This window comes from Cyprinus carpio, chromosome A20 (genome assembly GCF_018340385.1).
Source record: "Cyprinus carpio isolate SPL01 chromosome A20, ASM1834038v1, whole genome shotgun sequence".
In the NCBI taxonomy this organism is placed as follows: domain Eukaryota; kingdom Metazoa; phylum Chordata; class Actinopteri; order Cypriniformes; family Cyprinidae; genus Cyprinus; species Cyprinus carpio.
The window spans coordinates 12,305,150-12,331,639 of NC_056591.1; the positions used below are offsets into that span (position 1 = coordinate 12,305,150).

Sequence of the window (26,490 nt, forward strand, 5' to 3'; positions counted from 1 at the left end):
TACCTCCAGAGAGGGAGGGGGAAAGAAATACTATTAATGACTGTAGTGCTGTAACACTTTAAAGTACAGGAAACATGGCCACCAGATTGTTTACAGACAATGGAATAGTCAAAAGTGTCTTTCCTCTGCAAAATTTAATCTGCTAGTGCTTTTACAAACAAGCCATAAATGTAGCATTTTTATAAGTTACTCAAAAGTGGCCCAGATATTCAGCATGCCAAGCTAAGAAAGATATATTATGTTTAATTGTGATTTTTAATTACAATTAAAATGAATTGATCCAACTAATAAAAAAATATCATTTTCTTATTCCATTACACTTTCTGTACTGCTCTTTAAAAAAATCCATCCAAAAAATTAATCATAATACTTTTAAGACTCAACACAACTTTCTTAATTATGGGGTCACCATGCCCCCTAACCCACCATGATTTTCAAATGCTAGTGGAAATTGTGCATTTTGCATATCTTCAGTTCTTGATTGAATTAGGTCCCTGCCTAATTGATCTCTGATAAAGTGATTTAGACTGTTCTGTTTAGTCCTGGGATCTATGTTCTTCTGACCTCGGCCTCTGGAGTCTACAGACATTAAATGAACAGTAGCCCAATGTCTTTGATTAGTGTTGCGCTCCTCCCTCCCTCGCCTTCCTCTCTATCAGCGCACTTCAGTCACGCGTCTATCCGTGAGCGCGCAACAGGTCTCTATCATTGTCAAGCCCGAAGAGCGCAAGGATTTCTGTCTCGATAGTATATTCGCCTTTGCAAGTTTAAGGATTTAAAGATTAAAACAAAAACGCATCTTTAAAGAGGACAACTGTGTCGTATTATCGTGATGAGGAGTTAAGGAGCTTCTGAATTTTGGTTTCATGTCGGGTCGGTCAAGCGTAACGGACGATGGCAAAGACATCTCATGTGCTTTCTCTCGTCGACATACTCTTTACCATCAACTTGGTTATAGGTATGACATAAACTTCTCTAAATATGCAAAATATAGCCTACTCTAATATTAAATATTCAAATACTCACATCATCATTAGGCTGTATGACATAAACGTTAACAGGCAACTCATCCTAATTGGTGATTGATTGAGTTTCAGCTCATAATGTTATACGCATTGTAAAAGCTTTATTAAAATATTCATTTATATGAAAACTGTACACCTGTTACTGATTTGAAATAACTTTTATGATTTTTCTCTTCTCACTTTGTCCTTTATCTCTCTCTCTCTCTGTGTGTGTGTATATATATATATATATATATATATATATATATATATATATATATATATATATATATATATATCGATTTAAGAGAAATAACTGTAAAAAAAAAAAAAAAAAATAGATTTAAGAGAAATAATTGTAAAAAAAAAAAAATTAGACAATAAAAATCTATTATTATTTATTTTGTCGCATTATAATTTGTCCAAAAAACCTGGACAAACCATAACATTTGTATAGATTGTTATTGGCTGTCATTTAGGCTATGTGCATTTTTAAGTTGCATTTATGTAATTTTTAGTTATAGCATTGCTTTGTTGTTTTTTAATGGTGTTTTGTGTTTGTGTGGGTAAAATTATACCCTTTCTTAATATTAGATGATGTAAGTCATTATGTAGTTTTATAGAATTGAATCAATATTATTGTCAGCACATTGTTTAGTAGCATGTAGTGGTTAGTATATTATATTAATTGAAAACAGTTAAATATTGTCACTGTGCTGCTGCTTATTAAAGCTTTAGTATCCAGAGCTTTAATTTATAAACCAAATTTAAAAAGCTTGATTTTATTAATTTAACATAAATGTATAGTAGAGAGTTGTTTCAGTATAAAATTGCAAAATGTCTTTGTTGATTGATTTTGAATTTCAACATGGTATTCACAACTCTATGCTGTATACATTATATAATAACTGCATTAATCAATGGTACCTTTTTTTTTTCCAGTCTGCTCCACCACTGCTAAAATGAAACTTATTCAAATTAAAAGTATAGTTTCAAGATTTCAGAGAGATGTTTGCTTTTAGAAGTTAAAAATAAACCTCCTATTCTTTCTTGCCCTTATGTTGTAATTCCCTCAGTTCACTCTTATTCATCAGATACAATCAAGCCCTCGCCACCATTGTTGTTTCAAATGCTTTCAGTTCCTGGCAATTTAAATGTTAAAACAAACAGTTGAATAAGTTAGTCTCCATGGAGTGCATGTGTTTTAGCATGATTGTGTGTGCCCATAAGAGTGTGTGTGTTCCCATAGTTCCTCTGGAGCAGGAATCCCACCTCAGGCTGTGGAGCACGGGGCCATTTAGCCCGGCCCCGGCCCATCTGCCCAGGCTTCCTGTTTTGACACATCCAGGCCTCCGTGCTGCTTTTGCAGCTCCAGTGGAAAAATATGGCAGTGTCCCACATCGCACTGCTCCACAATGCACTGTGCCATTCTGTGATATACACGTCTGCATCCCTTTTATATCCAGTGTAAAACCAGGCCAGGCTATGGGCAGGCATTCATGGTCCCACCACTCTTGGGCTTTCCCAGTAGGCTGTGTATCCATGCTCATGTACAGAGACAAGCAGTAGTTTGACCGTTTGTTTGAGTGGCAGAGCAGCACAGTCTTTCTTTTTACCGCACATACCTTTTTTGAACATGAATTGTTGTGGTTTGTTGATCATACAGTCTCTTTGTGTGTTGCAAATGCACTTGCATAGAGGTTAAAAAAAAGGGAAAAGGGAGCTGAAGTTGGAGATAAAGTGATGTTTAGGATTGAACAAAAGTATTCTGTGCTTAAAGTTAACCATGTTAGGGAGATCTTAGGAAAGGTGTATATTTTGTCTTGAGGTTGATGTGATGTTTTGCAGTCATATTTGCAGTGGTTTAATATGCTGAGGATGGTTGGTCATAATGTTTAGTGCAATCTGGTAACATCTGTATCTTTATTTAATTTTATAAGACTATTTTTCATCAACAAAACTCAAAAAATGGTAACAGTATTATTACACATAATCACACTAGTTAAATGTACTCACGATAGTAATAACAGTTAATTATGCATAATTAGCATAAATATGCATAAATAAGCAACTAGAGTAAATGTACATGTAGTTAATTAATATTACTCAGTACTTACAGAACCCCCAAATAAAACCAAATAAAAAATAAAACCATAAATGTTTCAACCAGAAATAAGTTATTTGCACTTGTAATAAATGGCACGTATAAAATCGATCTAAAGTCAGAATAAGAGTTAAGGACTCATTAAAATCACTCATGTATTAATGTATTCATGTCAATATCAACAGCTTTTCTGATCAAAACCTTCTGGCTGTTTTTTTTATTACTTGCAGGGATAGAGCTCATGTTTGTGCCTGATCCTCCAACCTTAAACATCACTGAGAAGACTCTCAAAATCAATGCTTCAGATACACTGGAGATCACGTGCAGGTAAGCTTTGCTTCTGAAGAAAAGCAGTTCTGTCTTCAAATGTACATTCATTTTCATTCTGAAGCAATTTTTTTTTTATCAGAAGGGTGATGTACTAAACAAATGTCAGCTAAACGTTGTCAGTTTACTCTGCTGACTGTCTTTTTCACCCTGTTACACAGGGGGCGTCAAATCCTGGAATGGTCTACGCCTCACAAAAACCGAACCCGTTCTGAAACCCGGCTCATCAAAACAGACTGTAGTGGCAATGGACTGTTCTGTAGCACTTTAACGCTCTCCAAAGCAGTAGCCAATGAGACTGGAGAGTATCGCTGCTTCTATAAAAACCTGCCTATAGAGGATGGAAAGACTTCTACTTCTGTATATGTCTTCATACAAGGTATGATTTTCGAGTGTAATTTTGTTACATAAGTTTTCAACAAATAGATACACGGTTTTCATAACTTTCTGACCCTTTCCCCTACTCTCTTCTGAAGAAAGTGTGAGCGAGAGTTGGAATGTTACAAAAATGTGTTCATTGCATACTTCCTCTATTATCCTTCGGGACAACCTCTTGACATCTTCAAACTTTATAACCTCTTCATTCTTGTGGAGCCACCACATTTTACTTCCCTTTTCAACCTTAGCTGTAAACTGCTTGTCCAGACATACAAAATAAAGGAAATGGGTTGTTTTAAGTGTGATTTTAAGTGTGAAGTTACTTTATTCCATACCTATGAAACTCGACTATCAAATATAACAGTTTGTAAGTACTGTCATATCTCTCATGTAATCTGAATAGTTTATTTAGTGTAGTGTTAGTTAAGTAAAATTATACTTGATTTTGACAACATTATCTTTTCTGCATTTGTTTTTGTAAATATCTGGTTGTAAATCCAGAATATACAATGCATGCCTATGTTTTTAGATTACCGTACACCATTTGTACGAATGGCTCAAGATTATGATGTGGTGTTCATTCGGGAGGGAGAACAGGTGGTCATTCCCTGTCTGGTATCTGTGGAGAACCTAAACGTCACACTGTACACAGTGAGTGTTTATAAACACACATATTCTCCTGCCCTTTTTGGTAACCTTCTATTTCTATTTGATCTAAACCAAAAATTTTGTTGGCATCATTTTTATGTGTTAAGGATGGTTCAGTGATGTCAAATAATATTTTTGACTTAAAGGTGCCATAGAATGCATTGATACAATATTTTAAATTGTTCTCTTATGTCCCCAGAGTGGGTATGTGAAGTTTTATCTCAAAATATCCCACTGATAATTTTTTATATTTTGAAATAGCCACTTTTAGGGTATGAGGCAAAACACGTTTTTTTGTTTATCCTTAAAAAATAAAAATGTGCTGGTGCTCCCGCCTCCCTTTTCAGAAGAGTGCAGAGCTTCAAGAGCCCATGCTCTCGGGCATAACGTTACCGGTGTTATGGTTTAACTGGTGGTGGCCGTGTTACTGATCCTCACATTGCTTCCAAAATTTTAACTACCACATTCCTATTTACGATCATTCTGGTAGCACGTGAAGGCAGCATTGGTGAAAACTGCCAAACTGTCAGAGAATGTTTTAACTGGTGGTGGCCGTGTTACTGATCCTCACATTGAGCTCTTTTGGAAACCAAATATGAGGTGTGATGCTTACTTTGTCTGGAGTCTGGACGTTTGCGCACATAGCGTTAGTATCGATCCTTCTTTCAGAAGCAAACTTTGCACAACTCCAGCGCTGAACTGACCCTTGTTTGTGAGGCAGTCAGGCGTAAAATGTCTGCTGTGCTGAATTTCAGTTTTTTTCCGGGACATTTCCTTCCAAATTGAAATTTAACCACTGTGTCTTTAGAGACAGTTTATGATTTATTAGGATTATAAAAACAATGAGTGGGTGGATTTTTACCATTATAGGCTGGTTGTTTTCACACACTGCGGCCACACAACTGTTCAAACACCTTATAAAAGTGATTTTCGCATACTATGGCACCTTTAAATAAAAGCAATTAGTTTAGATGTTGTTAAGTTGTTTGCATAACTTTGAGTGAGTTCTCTGTATCAGCAAACTACACTACTGTTAAATCTTTTTGTGTTTTTGAAACAAGTCCCTTATATCTCACTAAGGCTGCATTTATTTTATGACAAAAAAATACAGTAAAAACAGAGATATTGTGAAATAATAAAAATAAATAAATAATACTGAAATAATATAATAACAATTTTAATTACCACTTTTCTATTTGAATATATTTTAAAATGTAATTTATTCTTGTAATGGCAAAGCTGAATTTTCAGCATCATTACTCCAGTCTTTAGTGTCACATAATCCTTCAGAAATCATTCTAATATGCTGATTTGCTGCTCAAGAAACATTTTTTTCTTCTTCTTATTATTAAAATTAATGTTGAAATAAATAGTTGTGCTGCTTAATATTTTTATGGAAATTGTAATAAACTTTTTTTACGATTCTTTGATTTAGAGAAATTATTTGTAACATTTTAAATGTCTTTACTTTCCTGTTTGATCAATTGGATTCATTCTTACTGAATAAAAGTATTAGTTTCTTTCAAAAAATACTAATGGACATTATGTATTTAGTTTTTTCTCTTGACTACATATCTGTAATAAATGTGACTATATGAAAAGATGTGACTATAAAGTATTAAACTAATATTTTAACATGACGTTTACTCGTCAAGATCCCTGTGTTGTGTTGTGTTGTGTTGCCGCTGGTGATATGATGTGAACAGTGTGTTTATGGTGTTTGCCTTCACCAGAAGTATCCAGTAAAAGAACTGGCCACTGATGGGAAAGACGTCATCTGGGATAGCAAGAGGGGTTTCGTCCTGCCTAGTCATGTGGTCAGCTATGCTGGGGTGGTCTACTGCCAAACCACTATTCGAAATGAGACCTATCAGTCCTCACCTTACATTGTGGCTGTCGTAGGTAAGCAAAAAAAAAAAAAAAAGTTTATTTGGAAAGGTGAATGTTGCATGAAGTTCTGTAATTAAGAAATATGATACAACCATGATTTGTGCATCTGAGTTATTATTTATTTCAGTTTTGTAAGCATGTCAGAAATTATAAAACTGTTTTTGAGGAGGCAAGACTGCATTATTTGAGACTTTAGAACAATCTGGTGTGAGATCAGCTGCCCTGGTCTCAAGAGAACAATGCTCCACCCGGCACGTCCCTTACTCCCCTTCCCTCTTCCGCAGGATACAAGATCCATGACCTCACCCTGAGTCCACCTCATGAGAGGCTAACGGTAGGGGAGAGGCTAATGCTAAACTGCACCGCTCACACCGAACTCAATGTGGGAATTGACTTTCAATGGATTTTTCCTCATGAGAAGGTCAGTCACTTGTTCAGAAAAGTTTAACCTCAATATTCAGCATTTGTGACATAATCTTAATTACCACAGAAAAAAAAAAAAAACTGGACTAGCCCCTGGAGTTTTTTTTTTTTTTTTACTCGTCTCCTTCCTGTTCTCTACATAAGTTCACAATGTCCGGTGATGAAAAACAGCCAAAAACACAGTCTAAACAGAAGCAGTCTTTTGCGTCTTTATTTGATAGCAGGTGTGTGACAGCTTGCCTCTGCTGATGTATGAACCATAAATGGTGACAAATAACTAGATCTTCACCTATATTAATATTATTACAATTTATTAATAATTTTATTTTACAATTTTAAATGACATTGTTTTCTGTTTTTTTTATATATATATATATTAATATATAATTAATTCATGTTGTGGCAAAATTAAAAGTAAAAAAAAAACCCTAATATTTCTGTGGTAAGTTACATTTTGTAACACAAGCATAACTTGTACTGACCCCAGAACATTCGTTTCAAATTTATCATCGGCTAATCTTTTCTGTGGCAATATCTGGCTGCTTAGCTATGTTGACATTGATGTGTTACTTGAGACACTTTAATCATAATCAAGAATTTATGATTTGATCAGTTAGATTCAGTCCAGTCCAGTCCGGCTGATTTTGTTGGATTGCAGTTCCATAGGAACATTGTGCATTTCTCAGGCTGGTTTTACACCCTCTGTCTCCTCTTGCAGAGAGGCGTCAACAGCTCAATACCAAGGTCACGCTATGAGACCAGCTCATACAAGAAGAAGCTGTGGAACTCCTTAGAACTGTCCAATACTCTCATTGTAAAGAATGTGACCGTAAATGACACAGGAGAGTACATCTGCACAGCCTCTAGTGGTCAGATGCAGAAAATTGCCCGAGCAGTCCTCATCGTCTATGGTATGTGCTTTTTTGTAGATAGAGCATTATATAATTGAAAACATCTACATTTCAGTGCTGCTGGCACATCTAAGCCAGTTATAAGCTCCTGGCATAAGTAGCATAAAGACCATATGTTTTACAATACAAACAATATAAATTTTTTAATATATATTTTTGAGTGATCATTTATAGCGCTCAATGATCAGATGTTGCAGACTGTGGAGGCAACTGCTGGCCAGGAAGAGGCAAAAATCCTGGTTAAATATTATGCTTATCCAGAGCCCTCCGTCAAGTGGTATGTGATTAGTGTAAATAGAGTGTGACTTATATATTATATTATATTATTTAATGTGTCTATAAAGAGAAGATTAGGATTCTGTGCAAGTCAGACTGAACTTGCATGAAGTTTTTTTTTTTCACCCTTGTCAATCCAGGTATAAGAATGATCAGCTGATAGTGGCGAAGGATGAGTACAGGATAAAGCCCAGCAGAGGATCTCTCACAATATATGGTGTTACAGAGAAGGATGCTGGGAATTACACTGTTGTCATGACAAATAAGATTACCAAGGAGGAGCAGAGAAGAACATTTCAACTATTGGTTAATGGTATCTCTCTTCTCTTCTCTTCTCTTCTCTTCTCTCTTCTCTCTCTCTCTCTTCTCTTCTCTTCTCTTCTTCTCTTCTCTTCTTTCTCTTCTCTTTCTCTCATCTCTTCTCTTCCTCTTCTCTTCTCTCTCTCTTCTCTTCTTCTCTTCTCTTCTCTTCTCTTCTCTCCTCTCCTCTCCTCTCCTCTCCTCTCCTCTCCTCTCCTCTCCTCTCCTCTCCTCTCCTCTATTTGACTGTTAACTTGTGTGTTTATATATACAGTTCACCCTAAGATCTTTGAGAAGGAAGTTCCGTTGGATAGAGATGTTCATATGTATGGCAGTAGCCCTACACTCAGATGCACAGCTAGAGGAGGATCCAGCCCTGTCACAATACAATGGCAGTGGATGCCGAGAGAGGACTGCCCACTCCGATTTCTGTAAGTCATGTGTCACATGGTTTAATGATATATTCTTGTTTTGCTTCAAATGTAACCTGTGTAATACTGCCAAGAATGTAGACTGTTAAAAATAGAAACTTAATGTTGGATAAATGTGTCATTCATGTGGTAACATCTAAATGAACTAGTTTTATTCAAGTAAATTTATTAAAAACAATTAATTAGTATAACTCAATTGTCATTATATAACCAGGTTGGGACTTAACCCAGTCCCTACCCTAAACCTAACCTTACCCATAATTTATTCCTAAAATCAGAGGGAAATAATAGTTGATTAACAAGGGTATAGAAGCACCTAATCCTGATTGTAAGCCTAAAACTGACATTTGCTGAAAAGTTATATCTCAGTTCTGATTGGTTGATTGGAATGATGTTCCAGGATCAATAAGGATGTTAATCCAGGAACATGTTCCAATCCAATCCAATCCAATCCACCTTTATTTATAAAGCACCTTAATAACAACAGTGTTGACCAAAGTGCTGAACACAGTCTATAAATAAACAATAACATACAACAGAAGCACAACAAAAATAATAAAACAATTGATAAACATAACAATAAATGCAACAATAATACAAAACTAGAAAGTCAAACCCTCACACTGAGGTAAAAGCCAAAGAAAATAAATAAGTCTTAAGATGGGATTTAAAAACAGGAAGAGACTCAATCAATCTGATGTGCAAAGGCAGCTCATTCCAGAGTCTCGGAGCTGCCACGGCAAACGCACGGTCACCTCTGGATTTTCGTTTAGTCTTGGGGACGACCAGCAGTGCCTGGCCAGCTGACCGGAGCGAACGAAGTGGGGTGTAAAGGCCCGTTCACACCAAGAACGATAACTATAAAGATAACTATAAAGATAACGATATTAGTGTCCACACCAGCGAACGATATCTTCTGTTTATTCTAAGCACACGCTCGTCTGCCGCTTTAAGTTCTCGAGCTCGTTACAGCAGGATGGATTCTGATTGGCTGTCAATTTTTTATCGTTCAACAGCTGGAAAAAAATAGTTTTGAAAGTGATTCCAACGATATCATTTTTCTTTGTCTTTATCGTTATAGTTGTGGTATGGACGCTGCTGTTCTTTAATACTGAAAACGATTTTTAGAACTATATCTTTATCGTTATCTTTATAGTTATCGTCCTTGGTGTGAATGGGCCTTAAGGCACGAGCAGATCTGACAAGTACTGGGGGGCTAGGTCATGCAGACATTTAAAAACAAATAAAAGAATTTTAAAATCAGTGCGAAAGTGCACTTGTTGTACTTGGTCAAATCCCGCTCACCATATCCAAACATATGTAGAAGTATGTTTCTTGTTCTCTCTGTTCTCTATTTATCTGCATTTGGATGAAATGTAATGAAAATGTTAAAACATATATCACAGCAAAAACAGAATTTCCTCATGACCTCACAGACAGTGAGCTATTAGGAGGCAGCAGAAACCAAATAAATCTGCTGTAGCAAAACCTTTCAAAATTATACTTCCTAATTGCCAACATTTAAAGAGAAAACTAAAAATCAAATATGCTTCCTGTATTTGTATGGGGAAGTCAGTTACTGTTGATGATAAAAATCATTAGTCATTGTTTTTGCTGACAAAACACGCACACAAAGTATAATGTTTGCATGTCCTTGTTTGCTCAATACTTTGGCATTTTTGTGTGATTGGATTTTCTATTCATTCCAAGAGAAGACATATCAGAACTATTCTAGCATATGTGTTCCCGGTGTTCAAGAGTGTTCCACAGTGCAATTCATTAGCATATTGTGCTCTAAATGGGCATTCATCCTGAAACAGCTGTTGTGATTTGGCCAGCCAGTATGACTGCTTTGGTTAGAGAGATCTGTTATGCTAAAAAATCAGCTCCTGTGAGTTTTGGTTGAATTGTGACTTTGATTGCCAGCAAGCATTCGCAGAACATCACTTCCAAGGATGTTGTGATCATGTAACGAGTGTTCAGGGCCAGGCATCACGCGAGCCTTATCTTCAGATTGCACCCTCACCTACTTCCGTAGTCCTCATCACAACTTCCTGTTGTTCTAAAAGCAGACACATTCAAATCCCGTGTCCTTGATCAAACATGAATATAACACATTGTCTGTCACTGTGTCCTGCTAACAAGAGTTCACCCTCGTCCTCACCTTTCATTACAGCTTTTATGTGCCCTATTTTTGTGTTTGTCTTTTTTCATCTTTTTTTCCGCTCTTTCTCTGTCTCATATCCCATGGCTGACCTACTGTACATAAGGTGCTGATGTCTAACCCAAGTCTAAATCTTTAAATCTGATGTCTGTTTATTGAAATTTATATTAATTCCCATCGCTCATAAATATGTATGGCAGACAGAAGTGTAAAGATTACCTGAAAACCCTGTCTGTGAAACCAGGCCTTAAAGTATCTGATTTTAACAGTACTTAAGTATTTTACTTATACTAAATATAGGCTCAAAGATGCACTAATCAAAGAGACATGGCAGTGCAAAACTGTAATGTTGTGGAGAAGCTGGGGAAAACAGGCAGAGGCAAGAATCTAAGTGCAGGTATTTCATGGAAAAGAACAAACAATAAGCCAAAAACCACAGGGAACAGAATGGCAGGCAAACAGACAACCATTACATTCAACAACTCACAAGGATCTAAAGAAACACTAGGGCTATAGATAAAGGGGGCTAACAAGATAACAAGAAACACGCGGGGAGACTAATCAAGGAGAACCAATGAAAAAATGGACTACATTCTGAGTACAAACACCACGGTAGACAGGAAGTGACATAAAAGTCCAAGACAAGGCACAGAGAACATGTAACAAAAATCAGAACGAGTTGATTTCTTAGGAGACGGGGAGCAATCAAATTTTTTTTTTTTTTTTTAAATTCAAAATAAAACTGAACATCTCCAAATAACAAACAAACAAAAAAAACCAATATCCTTTAAAAAGGTTTCTTCAGTATAACAAATAAATTAAATAATAAGTAAAATGTACTGGTTTCAGCCTCATTGCCGGCTGCAGTCATGTCCTCATCTCATATATAAACCACATGTGATTCACAACTACTTGCTAATGCACTTGCATACATGTAAAGTAGCCTTGTTGACAAGTTTGGGTGAGTAAGAGCAAAACGCACAAGATATAGTACTTTAAGTGCCCTGTAGTTGGCAATATCACTTCTTTTGTAGCCGCAATAAACTGCCAGAAAAAGCTAGGTGCCATGCAAAATATAATGTGTAATTGCAAAACTCATTACAAATGTAGTGGGATAAAGAGTACAGATGCTTATTCAAAAATGTATTGAAGTAGAGTAAAAGTTGCTAATATCTCTGATAATCAGTAAAACTACAGAGTATCCAAAAAGATAAAGTACAGTAATTAATAACATTGACTCAAATACATCTCTGGTGGCGGAAGTGGAATAAGAGAGGAAGTTGTGGGATAGTCTAAATTTAGAACGCTAATAATAGGTGCATTGTTGTTGTTGATTCAGGCGTTTTCTGTTCCTGTTGGAGATGTGTAGCTAGATAGAGGTTTATATTGCTGTCTGCGTGTTCTCTTTTGAGATATGGATCCTCATGTCTTTGTTAAATATGAATATATAAAATGTTGTTATTTATGTTTATTTATATACATTTATTTATTTATATATATGTATTGAGTGTGTGAGAGAGAGAGAGAGAGAGAGAGAAAGAGAGAACAATATTGATAGTACAATATTTGTAGTATAATAACAATTATTACTATTTTTATTACAATATAATATAAACATAATGCATTACTTTCTAAAAATGTATAAGATTTTTACAGCGTACAAACTGATAAATCATATTATTCTGTGTTATTCACAGACCTAAGTCAGACCAAAGTGTGGTGAAGTGTGACAAGTGGAGGGAGATATCAAACAACACAGGGAAGAATTCCATCATCACCCCGACATCTGTAACTGAACGCTCTCTTAAGGTAAGCATCAATTCCAGTACAGTGCAGTGCTGTTTAGAACATGCAAAACACTATTTCCAAACATAAAATATACTCAGAATAGGATTTAAAATCGAATTTAAACCTGGTAATAAACATTAAACAAGGAAATTTTAGGATGTACTGTAAAATAAATAAGATTCTGTACTATTTTTAGGTCACTAATCAAAAAAGTGAATGTACAAAATGAAGTGCTTTATGCAGATGGTCATATGTTTTTGCTTCCACTGAAGCTCAACATTCTCTGTGGATCATCACAAATGTTGCTGGAGAACATGATCATCAATCAGATCATGAGTGTCACTGTCATTAAAGCAAAAGAGAGACAAACCAAATACGAAGATAGTTTGAAATTCACATTGTCAACATTGTCAATTATTTACTAAAATTTGTAATCAAAAATGCAAAATTTTCACTATAAGTCTAAGATTTTGGACCCCACTGTATTATTGGTCAATCTTGGTAAATCTGACTATAATTATATTTTTTAAATCATCTATTGCCTTTGATGTCATTTTGTCACTGATTGTTCTCCAATAGACCATCAGCACACTGAAGATCCAGAAAGCAGTTGATCATGCCCTCTACAGGTGCATTGCCTCCAATAAGATGGGAGCAGAAGAGCGAGTCATTGTGTTTCAAGTAGCTCGTGAGTGCCTTCAAACCCTGACACTGTCTCCACTCTACAGCCAAACTTAAACTACTGCAATCTAATTTTAAGCAATGTTTAAATCCAAACTTTCAATGTTTGTCTTCCTCACAGGTTTCCTCAACCTAAGCATCCTTCCCTCCAGCAGCCCTATTGAGGGAGAGGATGTGATAATGCGCTGTGTAGCCGATCGACTGTTGTACTCTAACATGCATTGGTATCGGGTAACAAGCGCAGCCAACCCTGATGCCTCTCCAGCAGCCGTGCCCTGTGATACCCTTACCCTTTCACCTCTCCACCAGACCAATGTCACCATATCAGGCCTGCAGGGCACCAATGCAACGCTGGACCTGCCCATACCCAATGCCACATTGATGGACCAAGGCTTGTATGCTTGCCAAGTAGAGAATGTGGGCACCAGTGAGAGAACCTGCTTACTTCACAACCTCAGACTCAGAGGTTAGTCCATAGCTTTATATTTTCAGGAAACTTGTTTTTGAAAGTGAAAGTGAAGTGATGTGTAGGGGATCCAGCCTTTCCCATTTCTCAATGGCAAAGGGACGTCAGGAAACTTGTTTGAAAACAGTTATTATTGGTGTCATTTTATTTGTTGGTGAGGCTAGTGGTACATAAATTGCACACTTAATGGACTATATTTAGTTTCATTACTCAATTTACTTAAGTTCAGATGGGATATATTGCAGAAATCATGCACAAGCTTGAATGTTCATCACAGATTAGTTTATATCTTTCTGCAGCTCTTGAGATGTCAAGAATTGTGACCAATCTGACTGCCCAGAGAGTAAATGTGAGTGACTCTACCACTCTAGTGTGTGAAGTGTCCGGCACACCAACACCTAATGTAGTTTGGACTAAAGACAACCAGACTGTCACAGAGGGATCAGGTAAGCTAAATAAAACTATCTATAAAAGAACAAAAATACTATAGGTGTAAGAATAAGCAACTCTCTTTGTTTGCAGTATTATCAATTCACAAATGCTTTAGGGCTGGAATACATTATGTGGCTTTTGCGGCTTTTTTCAAAACTAGCTGAAAATGGCAGAGCCAACATGCAAATTTTGGATTGCCATAGTTGACAGATTTCACAGAAAATCATGTTGTGTATAATGGCCACAGACTCAGATTTTCTACCTCCAGACTATAAATCAAATCACACGGAGGATATCAGTCATGTTTGATATTTTGAGATGATTTTTAGAGGGCATATTGTCTTCATGTGTTGTCTTTTACCAATGAGGCACATGTTTTCTGCATGAGTTTGTTGGTAGTGTGTGATGATGATCCTCAGTTGATTAGTGTGTGATGATAGTGTGTCTGTAACCATGTAGAAAGTTGGTATAGTAATGTATAGTGCTTAGTGTTTTAAAATCTGCTCAGATTTTAAAAAGTCATGTAATGTATTCCATCCTTAAGTTTGCTGTTGAACTCTGAACTCAACTCTTTATTTTTATTTTTATTTTACTCAATTATTTGTGCTTATCTCGTTTAGATGTTATGAAAAGCACATTAATTAGGCTACCTGACAAAGCATTTTTACAGTGACAGTAATGCTCACACTTTTCATGCTTTTGTGTTGTAGGTGTGATTCTGAAACAGTCAAATCGTGTCTTAACCATCCAACGGGTGAAAAAAGAGGACAGTGGTCTTTACATGTGTACGGCCTGTAACCAGCAGGGCTGTGACTCTCTCGAGGCTCGTATCACTGTAGATGGTGAGTGTGTAAATAAAACTCATTGCTTATTTTTTTTTATTTTATTTCATTGGTTTGTAGAATTAAAGAAAGGGTAGTTAGGACATTTTTTTCTGTGAAGTTAAGAAATACATATTTAAAAAAAATGATCTTATGCTTACCAAGACTACATTTATTTGATCAAAACAATACAGTGATAACAGTAACATTGTGAAATAGTATTACAATTTAAAATAACTGTTTGTCAAATATGAATCGACATCACGTAATACATCACGTAGTAGCCACACTGTTAAAGACCCCATTTTAAGAAGAGACATTCTCTGAAAGTGTCATGGTTGTAAGGTAAGCTCAGTCTCCCGCTCACTTTTATCCTCATTGAGATTTTGTTGTAATCAAGGCCTTGTGGCAATAATAGCTCTCTTTTTAGTCTGTCAGGAAGGGGGCTCTGTTAGTGTATGTCCTTTAGGGAGTGCTAAAAGAAAACAAAGCAAAATCCCAGAACACCAAAGAAGAGTGGGGCGTCCCACACTCACTCTCTCTATATCACTCTCTGTCACACACATTTTCCCCAGTGACTTACATCATTGTATGGTTCCGCCTCTTGCCTCACACATATAAAGGACAGAGAGTGCACACAGATAACAGAGACATACTCAGTGTGTACGTGACTCGTTTCTCGGCATCACTGTTTCTCGTTGTCATTGCAAAGGCGACAGTCGCATTCACTAACAGCCCTGTTCCCACAAGGAAAAAGAAAGAGTAAAACTTAGGAAGAGAGAGAGAAATAAACTAAATCATGTAGTGATCCACTGAGCAGTTGGATGTTCTATTATAGAAAAGAGAATTTGGTGCTTTTCGTCTAATGTGAATCGTTTCCTGCTGGTTGACTTTGGCTTCATGTTGCTTTTCACTCTTTACGCTTATTTTGATTGGATGAAATATCAGGTCAGCAGACAATTCACATTCCTTGCTCTTGTAGCCATCATACACACCCAGCAGCATACAAATATTTCCTGTAAACTAGGTTCTTCCAGGCAATTTGTGCCTCCCTTTGCTATCAATATAAAATGAAGAAGGATTTTTCCAGTTCCTCTCCAAAATAAAATATTTATCTGGTTAAAAAGGACTTTTTAACTGGCATTACTTTTTTGAAAAAGTAACTCAGATATTTTCGATCCATCCATCCATTCATCCATCCATTTTAGTTTAAATCGTATGTCTTTTTGTCATCTTTTTTTGAGATTTCTGATCTATTGATCTGTTTCACAGGTGCAGAAGAAAAGATGAATGTGGAATTGATCATGCCTATCGGTGCCGTGGTCATTGCCATGTTCCTCTGGCTCCTCATCGTCTTCGTTATCCGTAACAGGAAGCGGGTAACATTCCATCTCTTTCCCTTTTCCTCGTTTGCTTCCCCTCTCTCATTTTTACACGCACAGGCACACACTCCACTCTCCTGACTGATCAGAACTGACTACCCGGACTTGGCGTACGTCATCTCTATTGTATGCTAAGCCCACATTCTGCTGCGATGCGTCACGTACACCAGCCAGCCATGGGCCCTAGTCCTGCTGTACCTCAGCCTTAATTCTGCCTCTGAGTATCATAGTGGCTTCCAGTAACTCATTAGTGGGAGTCTTTATAATGAGGGCTTGATTCTGGGAGACTCAAGCAAGACAAAGTTGGAAGTCTTGCTCTGTGTTTGTCGTTCAGTTATGCTCTTTCTCTCCTTTTGACTCTTATCCCATTTTGTCATACAATCAACCTTTCCATCCTTTCCTCTTCCCTCTTTCACAGCCTAATTCCTCTTCCCTCTTTCACAGCCTAATGAAGGAGATCTGAAAACTGGCTACCTGTCAATCATTCTGGACTTAGATGATATGCCAATGGATGAGCACTGTGAGAGACTGACCTATGATGCAAACAAGTGGGAATTCCCACGTGATAGACTGAAGCTAGGTGAGGCTTGGCTAAATGTGAGAAATAAAACAAGAACAATAAGAATAATAAAAAGCTTAAATACCCAGGGGTTAAATTAACCAAGAACAGTCTGGAATGGCTTTCTAGTACTTTTAATAAAAAAACAAAACAAAAAAAAAAACAATAAAAAAACACACAATAAGTGCAAGAATCGTACCACTGGACCAAAGTATACTTTGTAATATGACATTTATTTATTTATTTATTTACTATGCTTCAGTGATAATTTTATATTTATCTATTTTCTTTTTTGTGTGTGTAGAATTTATTTATTTACTTATTTACCAGGCTTCAGTGATATTTTTATATTTATCTGTATTTATCTGTGTAATATAATTTATTTATTTTATGAGGTATTTGGATATTTTTACATGTATATCTTTATTTATTTGTATATGTGTGTATTTCATTTTGAATTATCATTTTGTTCTTTTTCTTTGTTTTCTAATATGAGCAAATATATGCATTTAGTGCCATCATAACAGGGTGTCAAAATGTTATGGAATATATTATACATCTTTTTTTCTTCTTGGGGATGGAGAGCTAAGCATATCAAAACTGGCCTAGAATCACCATAAGATTTTAGGCTTCCGACAAGTCCCAATTTTTCTTTTGTAATTGTCAAAAATATTTGTACAAAATGTTACTATAAATCTACATGTAAGTGTTCACAAATGTATAATACTATGTTTTCCAGGAGAGCCGCTGGGCAGAGGGGCATTTGGCCAAGTTGTGGAGGCGACCGCTTACGGTATTGAGAAGGCCACCACCTGTACTACAGTAGCAGTGAAGATGCTCAAGGGTATGAGGCATCTGTTCACTAGCCTTAAAGGAGGCTTGTGTAGATGTCTGGCAAAAAAATCAAGTCATACTCCACATTCCATACCAGATGGGGGCAGTATGCCTCAATAAAGTGAATTGGTCTACTCTAGAGTAACAAACGAGAAACGGCATAGTATCTATGCTCCGCCCCTACCTTCACAACCACCCTAGAGCCATAGCCGAAGCCTAAAGGACGTTTTTGCCTCCAGAGGAACGTTGGGTGATGTCAAGTGATTTAAAAACATGACATCTTCAAGCTACTCCCCTTCACCTTTACCAGTGTATATGTTCATGTTCGTTTTGTTCATATTACATTTTGAATTGTATATACACATTATTTGAATTAAATTAATTTGACAGACAGCATTCTGTCAACATCATTGGTCAACATCAGACAGCTGATGTTGACCAAGCTAGCGCCAACCAACGTAACCAGAGCTGCCAACTCTCAAGCATTCACCGTGAGACACACGCAATTGACTCTTTTCACACGCTTTCAAAAACTTGACCGCTCTGAATATAGTGAGTGAGTGCGCGCGCGGCCGGGGCGCTCTCCCTCCCTCTCTCCCTCTCTCCCTCTCTCCCTCTCTCTCGGGTTCATTATCATCGAAGACATTTCAAGCTTCTTAGGTAATGTTACATTTTAGCATCAGCTTTGTAGAGACGGGCTTTGGTAGATAACAGGTGAAAACCGGATCGGATCTGTGGGTAAGTTATAGCTAGCTAACTATCAAACGCAGCTACGGTTAGCCATTGCTAACATTAGCACGTTTATCGAACATCCTTCGATACATTTCTATGTTATAACTTCCCGAAAAAAAATACGCAAACATATAAAACAAACTTCTAGCGAAATACTAACAGCATCTTACTTACCAATCCAAAAGAAATGTTGCAAGTTCGGAGTCAAATCTCATTTCTTTCAAGTCCATCAGTTGTCTCCAGCGATGGAAAGCAGTGCCGCTGTTTACTCTGTTTCGGCTCCTTTTCTTATCGGATTTGATTTGTGATTCCGAGCGCGGTTGCTTGACATCAGGTTCAAGTACGCCCACAAGCCGTGCGAGTTATTCGTGTATTGCAGGTTGGCTGGTGGTTATGTTGCCCGCATACCGCCTCCCATGGCCGAAACTGGTATTACGACACCTGTCGGGCCGTGGCTAGAAATGCTAATGCTAATTTAAGGTTGATATCTCTGCAGCACTATAACTTGACATTTTTTTAATGACATCATCGCCCTTATTTCTTCTCATTCTTTTGATGCGTGTAGGTCATTTTTTGGATATTTTTACCTCAATTTTTACACATGGCACCTTTTAAACTGACTTCACCTATCTTTCATATAACACAACTGACTGCAGCATTATCAATCACCAACAGAGGGCGCTACCACCAGTGAGTACCGTGCTCTGATGTCTGAGCTGAAGATCCTCATTCACATCGGTCACCATCTCAATGTGGTTAACCTTCTAGGAGCTTGCACCAAACAAGGAGGTGAGTATACTTTTACAACTTTGACAGAAATGACTACTGTTGTCCTTTCTGTGAAGTTTGCTGAAGGCACGTTCTGTTCAGTAGAACGTGTGTGAATATTTATGGGTGACAAAATGCACAGTCATAGTAAGAAATGCATCAGAAATGCCACAAAGTGGTTGTGCATTGTTGAGAAGAACATGATGTACCCACATTAAAGGCCTTTCCTCTTCTTCATCTCTATGTTTCCTACTTCAGGACCCTTGATGGTGATTGTTGAGTACTGTAAACATGGTAACCTCTCGAGCTATTTAAAAAGCAAGCGAGGAGAGTACAGTCCCTACAAGGTAAATTCCATCATAACATTGTGCTACTAGTAAAGTCAGGCTGTGATGTGGTTTTGAAGATCTCAGCTCCTCTTTTAACAATGCTCTCTGATGAGGACAGATTGATTCAAGTGCCTTATGTAAGACACTGGGTCTTTAAATGTTGCTCAAGGTTGAAGGTGTTATGAAGTGTACCTGACATGTTGGCACTTCTTGACCCTGACAACAACATAAACTGATCTATGCGTATTTGTTTCTCAGAAGCGAATGCCACGGATACCGTGCAGGAGGGAGGAACCACAGGAAGAGGATTTGCATGAGGGGGATCTGGGTCTGGGAACCAGCACTCGGCTGGACATCTGCACCGGCACCGCTGTGTGCACCAGGATGGGAGAACAGACCTCCACGACCCAGCTGGAGGATGAACAAGGTACAGTATATTAGTCTGACTCTGTTGGATACTCTGTATTGTCTCTGGAAGAAGATAACAATGTCACATTTTGTCAAAGTTATGGAAACTGAATCAAATGTTTAAATTAGTATTGTCATTTTAGTTCGATGTTACCACATGAAGCATATATTTTAGGTCATGAAATACACCTGGGAAGTTGACATGTCTTGTGCTGTCAACTCCCTCTAAATGCTATACTTCATCTAAAACTTATTTAGCTGAATAAACAAACAAACAAACCAATAAACAACTATTTTATTATTGATAGTAATTATTCAAATTATTAAGCAGCTTTAATGAGCTCATTATTTAAGAACCTACAGTATTTAAGAATTTGTCACATTGTAAATTAATAAATTCAACATTTGTATTTTTATAATAAAAACCGCAAAACATAAAATAAATAAATAGATAATTGAATAAATTGCAATATGATTATTTTATCAATAATAATAATTATTCACATTATTAGGCAGCTTTAATGAGCTCATATTATTTAAGACAATAGATGGAAAAAAAAAAAAAAATATATATATATATATATATATATATATATATATATATATATATATATTTGTCACGCTAAAAATTAATAAAAAAATCAAATAAAATTAACTGCAGAATATAAACAAAGCATAATTATTTTATTAATAATTCTTCTTATTATAATTACTAATAATTATTATATCTTATTATTATTATTATTAATAATAATTATTAGGCAGCTTTAATAAGCTCATATTATTTTGAAAAATATATAGAATAGTTTTCTTTTAAGTACTATTTTATCACACTGTAAATTAATAAAAAAATAATTATTTTATATTTAATTTATATATTATATAACTAACATTAAATGTTAACCTAAAATCTTCATATTAAAAAATATATATGTATATATATATATATATATATCTTCATATATATATTGTGTTATCTTCTGATGTATAGAGAGTTCAGACTGGGATCACTTGACGATGAAGGATCTCATCAGCTATAGCTTCCAAGTGGCCAAAGGCATGGAGTTCCTAGCCTCTCGAAAGGTAAAACTGAAAAACACCACCATGGTCTGCTTGTGTGTGTGTGTGTGTGTGTATTCTTTGGTCATTAATATTTACAATTCATTCCAAATGTTTGCTTCAGTCATAATGCTTTTTTGTGTTTGTAGTGTATCCATCGGGATTTGGCAGCCAGAAACATCCTACTTTCCGAAAACAACGTGGTGAAGATATGTGACTTTGGGCTGGCCAGAGATGTTTATAAAGATCCTGATTACGTCCGCAAAGGAGATGTGAGGACTATAACTACACACATAGACAACTTCATTTCAGTTGTTCAGTAAAAAAGACTGAGCATTTCCTCTCTATCATCACAGGCTCGTCTTCCTCTGAAGTGGATGGCTCCTGAGACCATCTTTGACCGTGTGTACACCACACAGAGTGATGTTTGGTCATTTGGTGTGCTGCTCTGGGAGATCTTCTCACTTGGTAACACAATATTGATATTAACATTATCAGTGAGCTTATTAGACAAGCATAAAACTACTATAGTAGGGTGGCATGTGTTGAAGGCCCATCTTCTTTGGTGCAGGTGCGTCTCCATACCCAGGTGTGTGCATTGATGAGTCTTTCTGCAGGCGACTAAAGGAGGGAACCAGAATGAGAGCTCCAGACTACGCCACACCTGAGATGTAAATATACTTCACACTTTTAATATTGGTGTAAAATTAAAGGTCTGTGAAAACAAGCAGTCATAGTGTTTCCAATGGAAGATGGGCAAAAGTAGTAGTACTTACAATTTTGTTTAATTTTACTAGAAATATATAAGTACTTTCATACTATTTCATACTGTTTACATAGCACATGGACCCTATTCTTATTATTGAAATGAGAGATGTAGAGAAATGTGATCAACCCCACCTCTTGATTGTTAATGTGAAATTCTTCCAGATACCAGACCATGCTGGATTGCTGGCTTGATCGACCAAAAGACAGGCCAACCTTTACTCAGTTAGTTGAACATCTGGGCAATCTTCTACAAGCTAGCGCTCAACAGGTTAGACTTGACTCCAAGTATATATTTTGTCTCTTTCATGTGTTTTTAATAATTGAGACATAAATAAATAAATATTTTTGTCTTGTTTTCCATTAAAATGATCTAAACATCTTTTTAAAAAAAAGGTACATTTACTTGAGAAGTATATAAAGGAGTATAGTATAGAAGTATATATATGTATATATTAATATAAGATATTAATACTTTTTCCATTTATATTTTGAATTTTTATTTTCTTTGCGCCAGTGGCTAATAGTTTTCTCCTGTTGCCAAGCTATACTAATTAGAATTAGCTTTTTTTATATTTTCAGTTTTAATTTTTTTAATGTTTTCGTATATATCAGTTTTTTTTAATATATCAGTTTTTTGTATTTCTATTCACCTTTAATTTTGATATTAGTTTTAGTAATTTAAGTACTCCAACTTATTTATTTCAGTTAGTTGCCAAGGCAACATTTATAATTTTTATTTATAAACCTTTTTTTTTAAGTTTATCTAATATTTTGATTTTATTTAATTTCAGCTTTATTTCAGTTACCAAAAACATTTTTAGGTTTAAAATGTTTTTACTTATTTTTTTTTTTATTTTTTTTTTTTTTTTATCAAACGTAGTTAGATGTAAGTATCAAGATACATTCTCTTAAAAAAAATTTTTTTTTATACAATTTCACATCTCATGTACATTTTTGTTGTTGTTGTTTAAGGATGGTTAGATATTTTTTAATTTTTTTTTATTTGAAATGAGACAGAAATAGAAATAAAGTGACTTTTGCAGAATGTAATGAAACATTTGTCATGTGACAAATTTTATATCTTTTAATTGAACTTTCATTTGGTACCTGTGTTTTAGGATGGAAAGGACTACATCCCATTGACAAACGGAGAGATGGAAGAGGAATCAGGGGCTCCTCACCTCAGTGTGATATCTAAAAGAGCGCTCTATGCAGGCAACAAAGAAACCCAGCTCCACTATGACAATGCTCCACCTCTGGGGTTAGTTAAACTCACTTATTTGTCTGGTGTTGTTTTTGTTGTTGTTTTTGTTGTTGTTGTTTTGTGCAGTCGTTGAGATCACTGACTCAAAACGAATCAGATTTAATTTTATCCTTGCAAGCACTCATACTTATCCCCACCCCAGTCATCTGACTTTTGTCATGTCCACACAACACTGAAGATCTGACATTTGTGGATATAACGTGATTAACCTCTCCTTTGACAAACTAATGCAACAATGGTCCCACCCCATACTTCTCCTGACAGGTTCCCACAGCAGATAGACAGTTGTGGTGTGCCAATAAGTAGGACAATTTTTGTGGACATTCCTCTGGAGCACACTGCTATGATGGTAAATAAAACTCTACAATACTACAACTAGGATCATGTCATGATCCAAAAACACTTTCAGCAGAAATTACAAATTGAAACTGCAGTTAGAATAAATTATTTTGATTGGTGTAATTAAAAAAGTCAAGTTAAGTAAAATATATTGAATTACTTTATAAATATTGTAGATGTATTTTTAGATATATAATATATATATATATATATATATATATATATATATATATATATATATATATATATATATATATATATATATATATATTACTTAAAAAAACAAACAGACAAAAAAACCCCCAAAAAACAGCTTATTTAGATTCTTGCATCCCAGAAGTATTTATAATGATAAAAGCTGTCAATTTTAAATGTTCTTTCTTTGTACAGAACGGTCACATGGACTGTGGAGTGGGCTTATCACATGAGCAAATGAAAGCTTTGGATCAAGTGCAGAGACCACTTCATTTCAGGTGACACATTCATGCTGATCTCGGTAGAACTACAATCCAAGACAATTCCAGCATAATATTAACACGTTCATGCTGTTATCCGCAGCCCACTACTGCGATGCAAGAGTAAGGAGTCTTTAGCTTCTGAATCGTCCAATCAGACCAGCGGCTATCAGTCCGGCTACCACTCTGATGATGCAGAAGCCCCCATATACGCCAACGAGGAGATGATCCTGAAGAGAGACATTCGGATGAAACCTCCACTGCCCAAGAGAAATGACAAGTTTAGCGCAGAGGTCCGTTATAGTGTGCCCCCAGTGTAACATCTATAGCGCTTCAAACAGTCTTCCTCTTTGTGTTATTCACAACTTTAATGTAGTAGCTCAGCCAAAAATGAGCATTTCAGTTTCATAATTTACTGATATTTTCTTTCTACTTCTGAACATAAAAGAAGATACTTTGAAGAATGTTAACCAAACAGTTGACTGTAGCCATTGACTTCCATAGTATGGAAGAAAAAAAATACTACTGTGGAAGTGGCTACCAGCAACTATTTGGTCACCAGCATTCTTCAAAATATCCTCATTTGTGTTCAGCCGAAGATAGAAATTAATACAAATTGAGGGTGAGTAAATGACGACAGATTTTTCATTTTTTTGCTGAACTATCCCTTCAATGTAATAGTTTGGCCAAAAATTTAAATTTGGACATAATTTCCTTATTTCTTTTTAAATCCTGTATGATTTTATTTATTGTCTGCAACACAAAATGAGTTATTTATAACAGAATGTCCAAGCTGCTCTTTTCCGTACAATGAAAGTGAACTACAACAAGATTTCATTAAATGCATAATACCTTAAATTTTACCTTGTTTTTCACATAAATTAGAATATTTATAATACGAGACATATGAGCTACTTTATTGATGCTTTTACAATGTTTTTGTACATTTTGGAGCTTGTCAGCCCTTGGTCACCATTCACTTTCATTGCCTGGTAGAATGCAGCCTGTTTTGTTACTTAGAAAGTCATACAGGTTTAGAACAACATGAATGTGCATAAATGATGACTACTTTTCATCTTTTGCAAACATTTCTTTCATGCTCATGCGACAGACCAGCCAGAAGGCAATTTCCTATCTAAAATGAGTAGCAAACTTTTCATCCCATATTAGGTTTTTCCTGCCATTACTCATAATGACTCCTGTATCCCAACCACATGACTGCATCATCCAAAAACAACAAACTCTTAAATTGGCTGTCGAGCTTCGATTCCGGGTGCACCATTATCGCTTCTTTCGTGATTGTATGCATAAAGGAAACACTAACTCATTTGAACTGTCAACTATTTCTTTTTTCACACTCACTTTTTGAAATAAATGTAATATATTGTTTTATAACAGACTGTTTTGGAGCAGATAAGATGTATGTTTTAGTTTTATTCATCTAAATGTCAGGGGGGGTTGGAGATTGAGAAAGCCTTAGCAATACAATCATGTTTACACAGACTGCGGAGCAAGAGTGGTCTCTCAGTGTGTCCACGCCACTTCCTGAGCAAATGCATGCCCTCTTCCTACCACACAGGAAATAGCAACTGGAATGGCAGACAATTGAGTGTGTGAATGTTTTCCTCTTTTTTTTCTTCATCTTTTGCATTGTCTTTAAACGATTCGTGACCAGACTTGTTCTCCCCCAAGCAACAAACAGTCTGTCTGAATTTTGTTTTCGAAGCCTTTTGATTGTACAGTTTATAATGAGGGCCTCCTTTGTCTTTGTAAAAAAAAATGTCAGTATTTTGCCATTATGATTATATTATTTAGTTATACATCCATTAATGTGATTAGTTTTTTACAATAAACACTCGTGCCAGTTAAAAACAACATTTACGTGTGCGTGTTTGCGTGCACAAGACTGCACCAATCTTTTGTGACCCCTCTCTTCCTGTATCTGTTTCTCAGTGACCCTGATGAGACAGTGTACTCATATCTCCAGTTCTTTGTGTGCATCTGAGAAAACAGGACAATGCGTTTCAGCCTCTGTGAATAAGATTTGTTTTTGTTTTTTTTCTACTAGCATGTGCATTTTGGGATTCGTGCGTTTGTATTTTTTGTGTATGTGTAGTTGGGCCTGAGGATACAATGCTCACACAGCCTTGGTTGTTTTCCTAGGAGTGCTGCTCTCAAAATGTCTGCCCAGAATAGCATGCACAAGGTCATCAAAGCTGCGCTCTGGGCCTGGCTTTACATCCAGCTATTGTTTACATTTATTATTGTATTAATAATAATGAAAAACTAGGTTAGTTGATTCACATCATGTGTCACTCCCATGGTGAAAACAACCTTATGAACACAAGTGCAACTGCACAAGTGAAAAAAAAAAGTATTTGCATTTTTGATCAAAATTTTTTTTTGTTTCATGTAAAATTGACATTAATTTATTAATGTTTTTGTTTTGTTTTTGTCTATTTTTTTTTTTTATAAGAGGCTCTCAAGCTACAACAACACAGGTTTGATCATGTTCTCCAGCATGATTTATCTAGAAAGAGTGCAGAATA

At 36.0% G+C, this 26,490-nt stretch overlaps 1 protein-coding gene across 1 annotated transcript; it reads left to right on the forward strand.

Moving 5' to 3' along the window:
* Positions 1 to 807: 807 nt before the first annotated feature.
* On the forward strand, positions 808 to 25,816 carry LOC109058092 (vascular endothelial growth factor receptor 2-like). Its single transcript, XM_042777646.1, is given in 30 exon segments — positions 808 to 958; positions 3,339 to 3,435; positions 3,597 to 3,814; positions 4,343 to 4,464; positions 6,195 to 6,363; positions 6,636 to 6,772; positions 7,493 to 7,699; positions 7,847 to 7,962; positions 8,102 to 8,274; positions 8,536 to 8,692; positions 12,554 to 12,665; positions 13,224 to 13,332; positions 13,447 to 13,791; positions 14,091 to 14,237; positions 14,934 to 15,065; positions 16,317 to 16,423; positions 16,871 to 17,006; positions 17,725 to 17,829; positions 19,227 to 19,340; positions 19,578 to 19,666; positions 19,907 to 20,075; positions 21,048 to 21,139; positions 21,265 to 21,387; positions 21,472 to 21,583; positions 21,687 to 21,786; positions 22,046 to 22,151; positions 23,002 to 23,144; positions 23,412 to 23,496; positions 23,877 to 23,959; positions 24,045 to 25,816. Coding segments are annotated over 30 exon segments (4,086 nt in total). The 5' UTR covers positions 808 to 894; the 3' UTR covers positions 24,262 to 25,816.
* Positions 25,817 to 26,490: the final 674 nt, after the last annotated feature.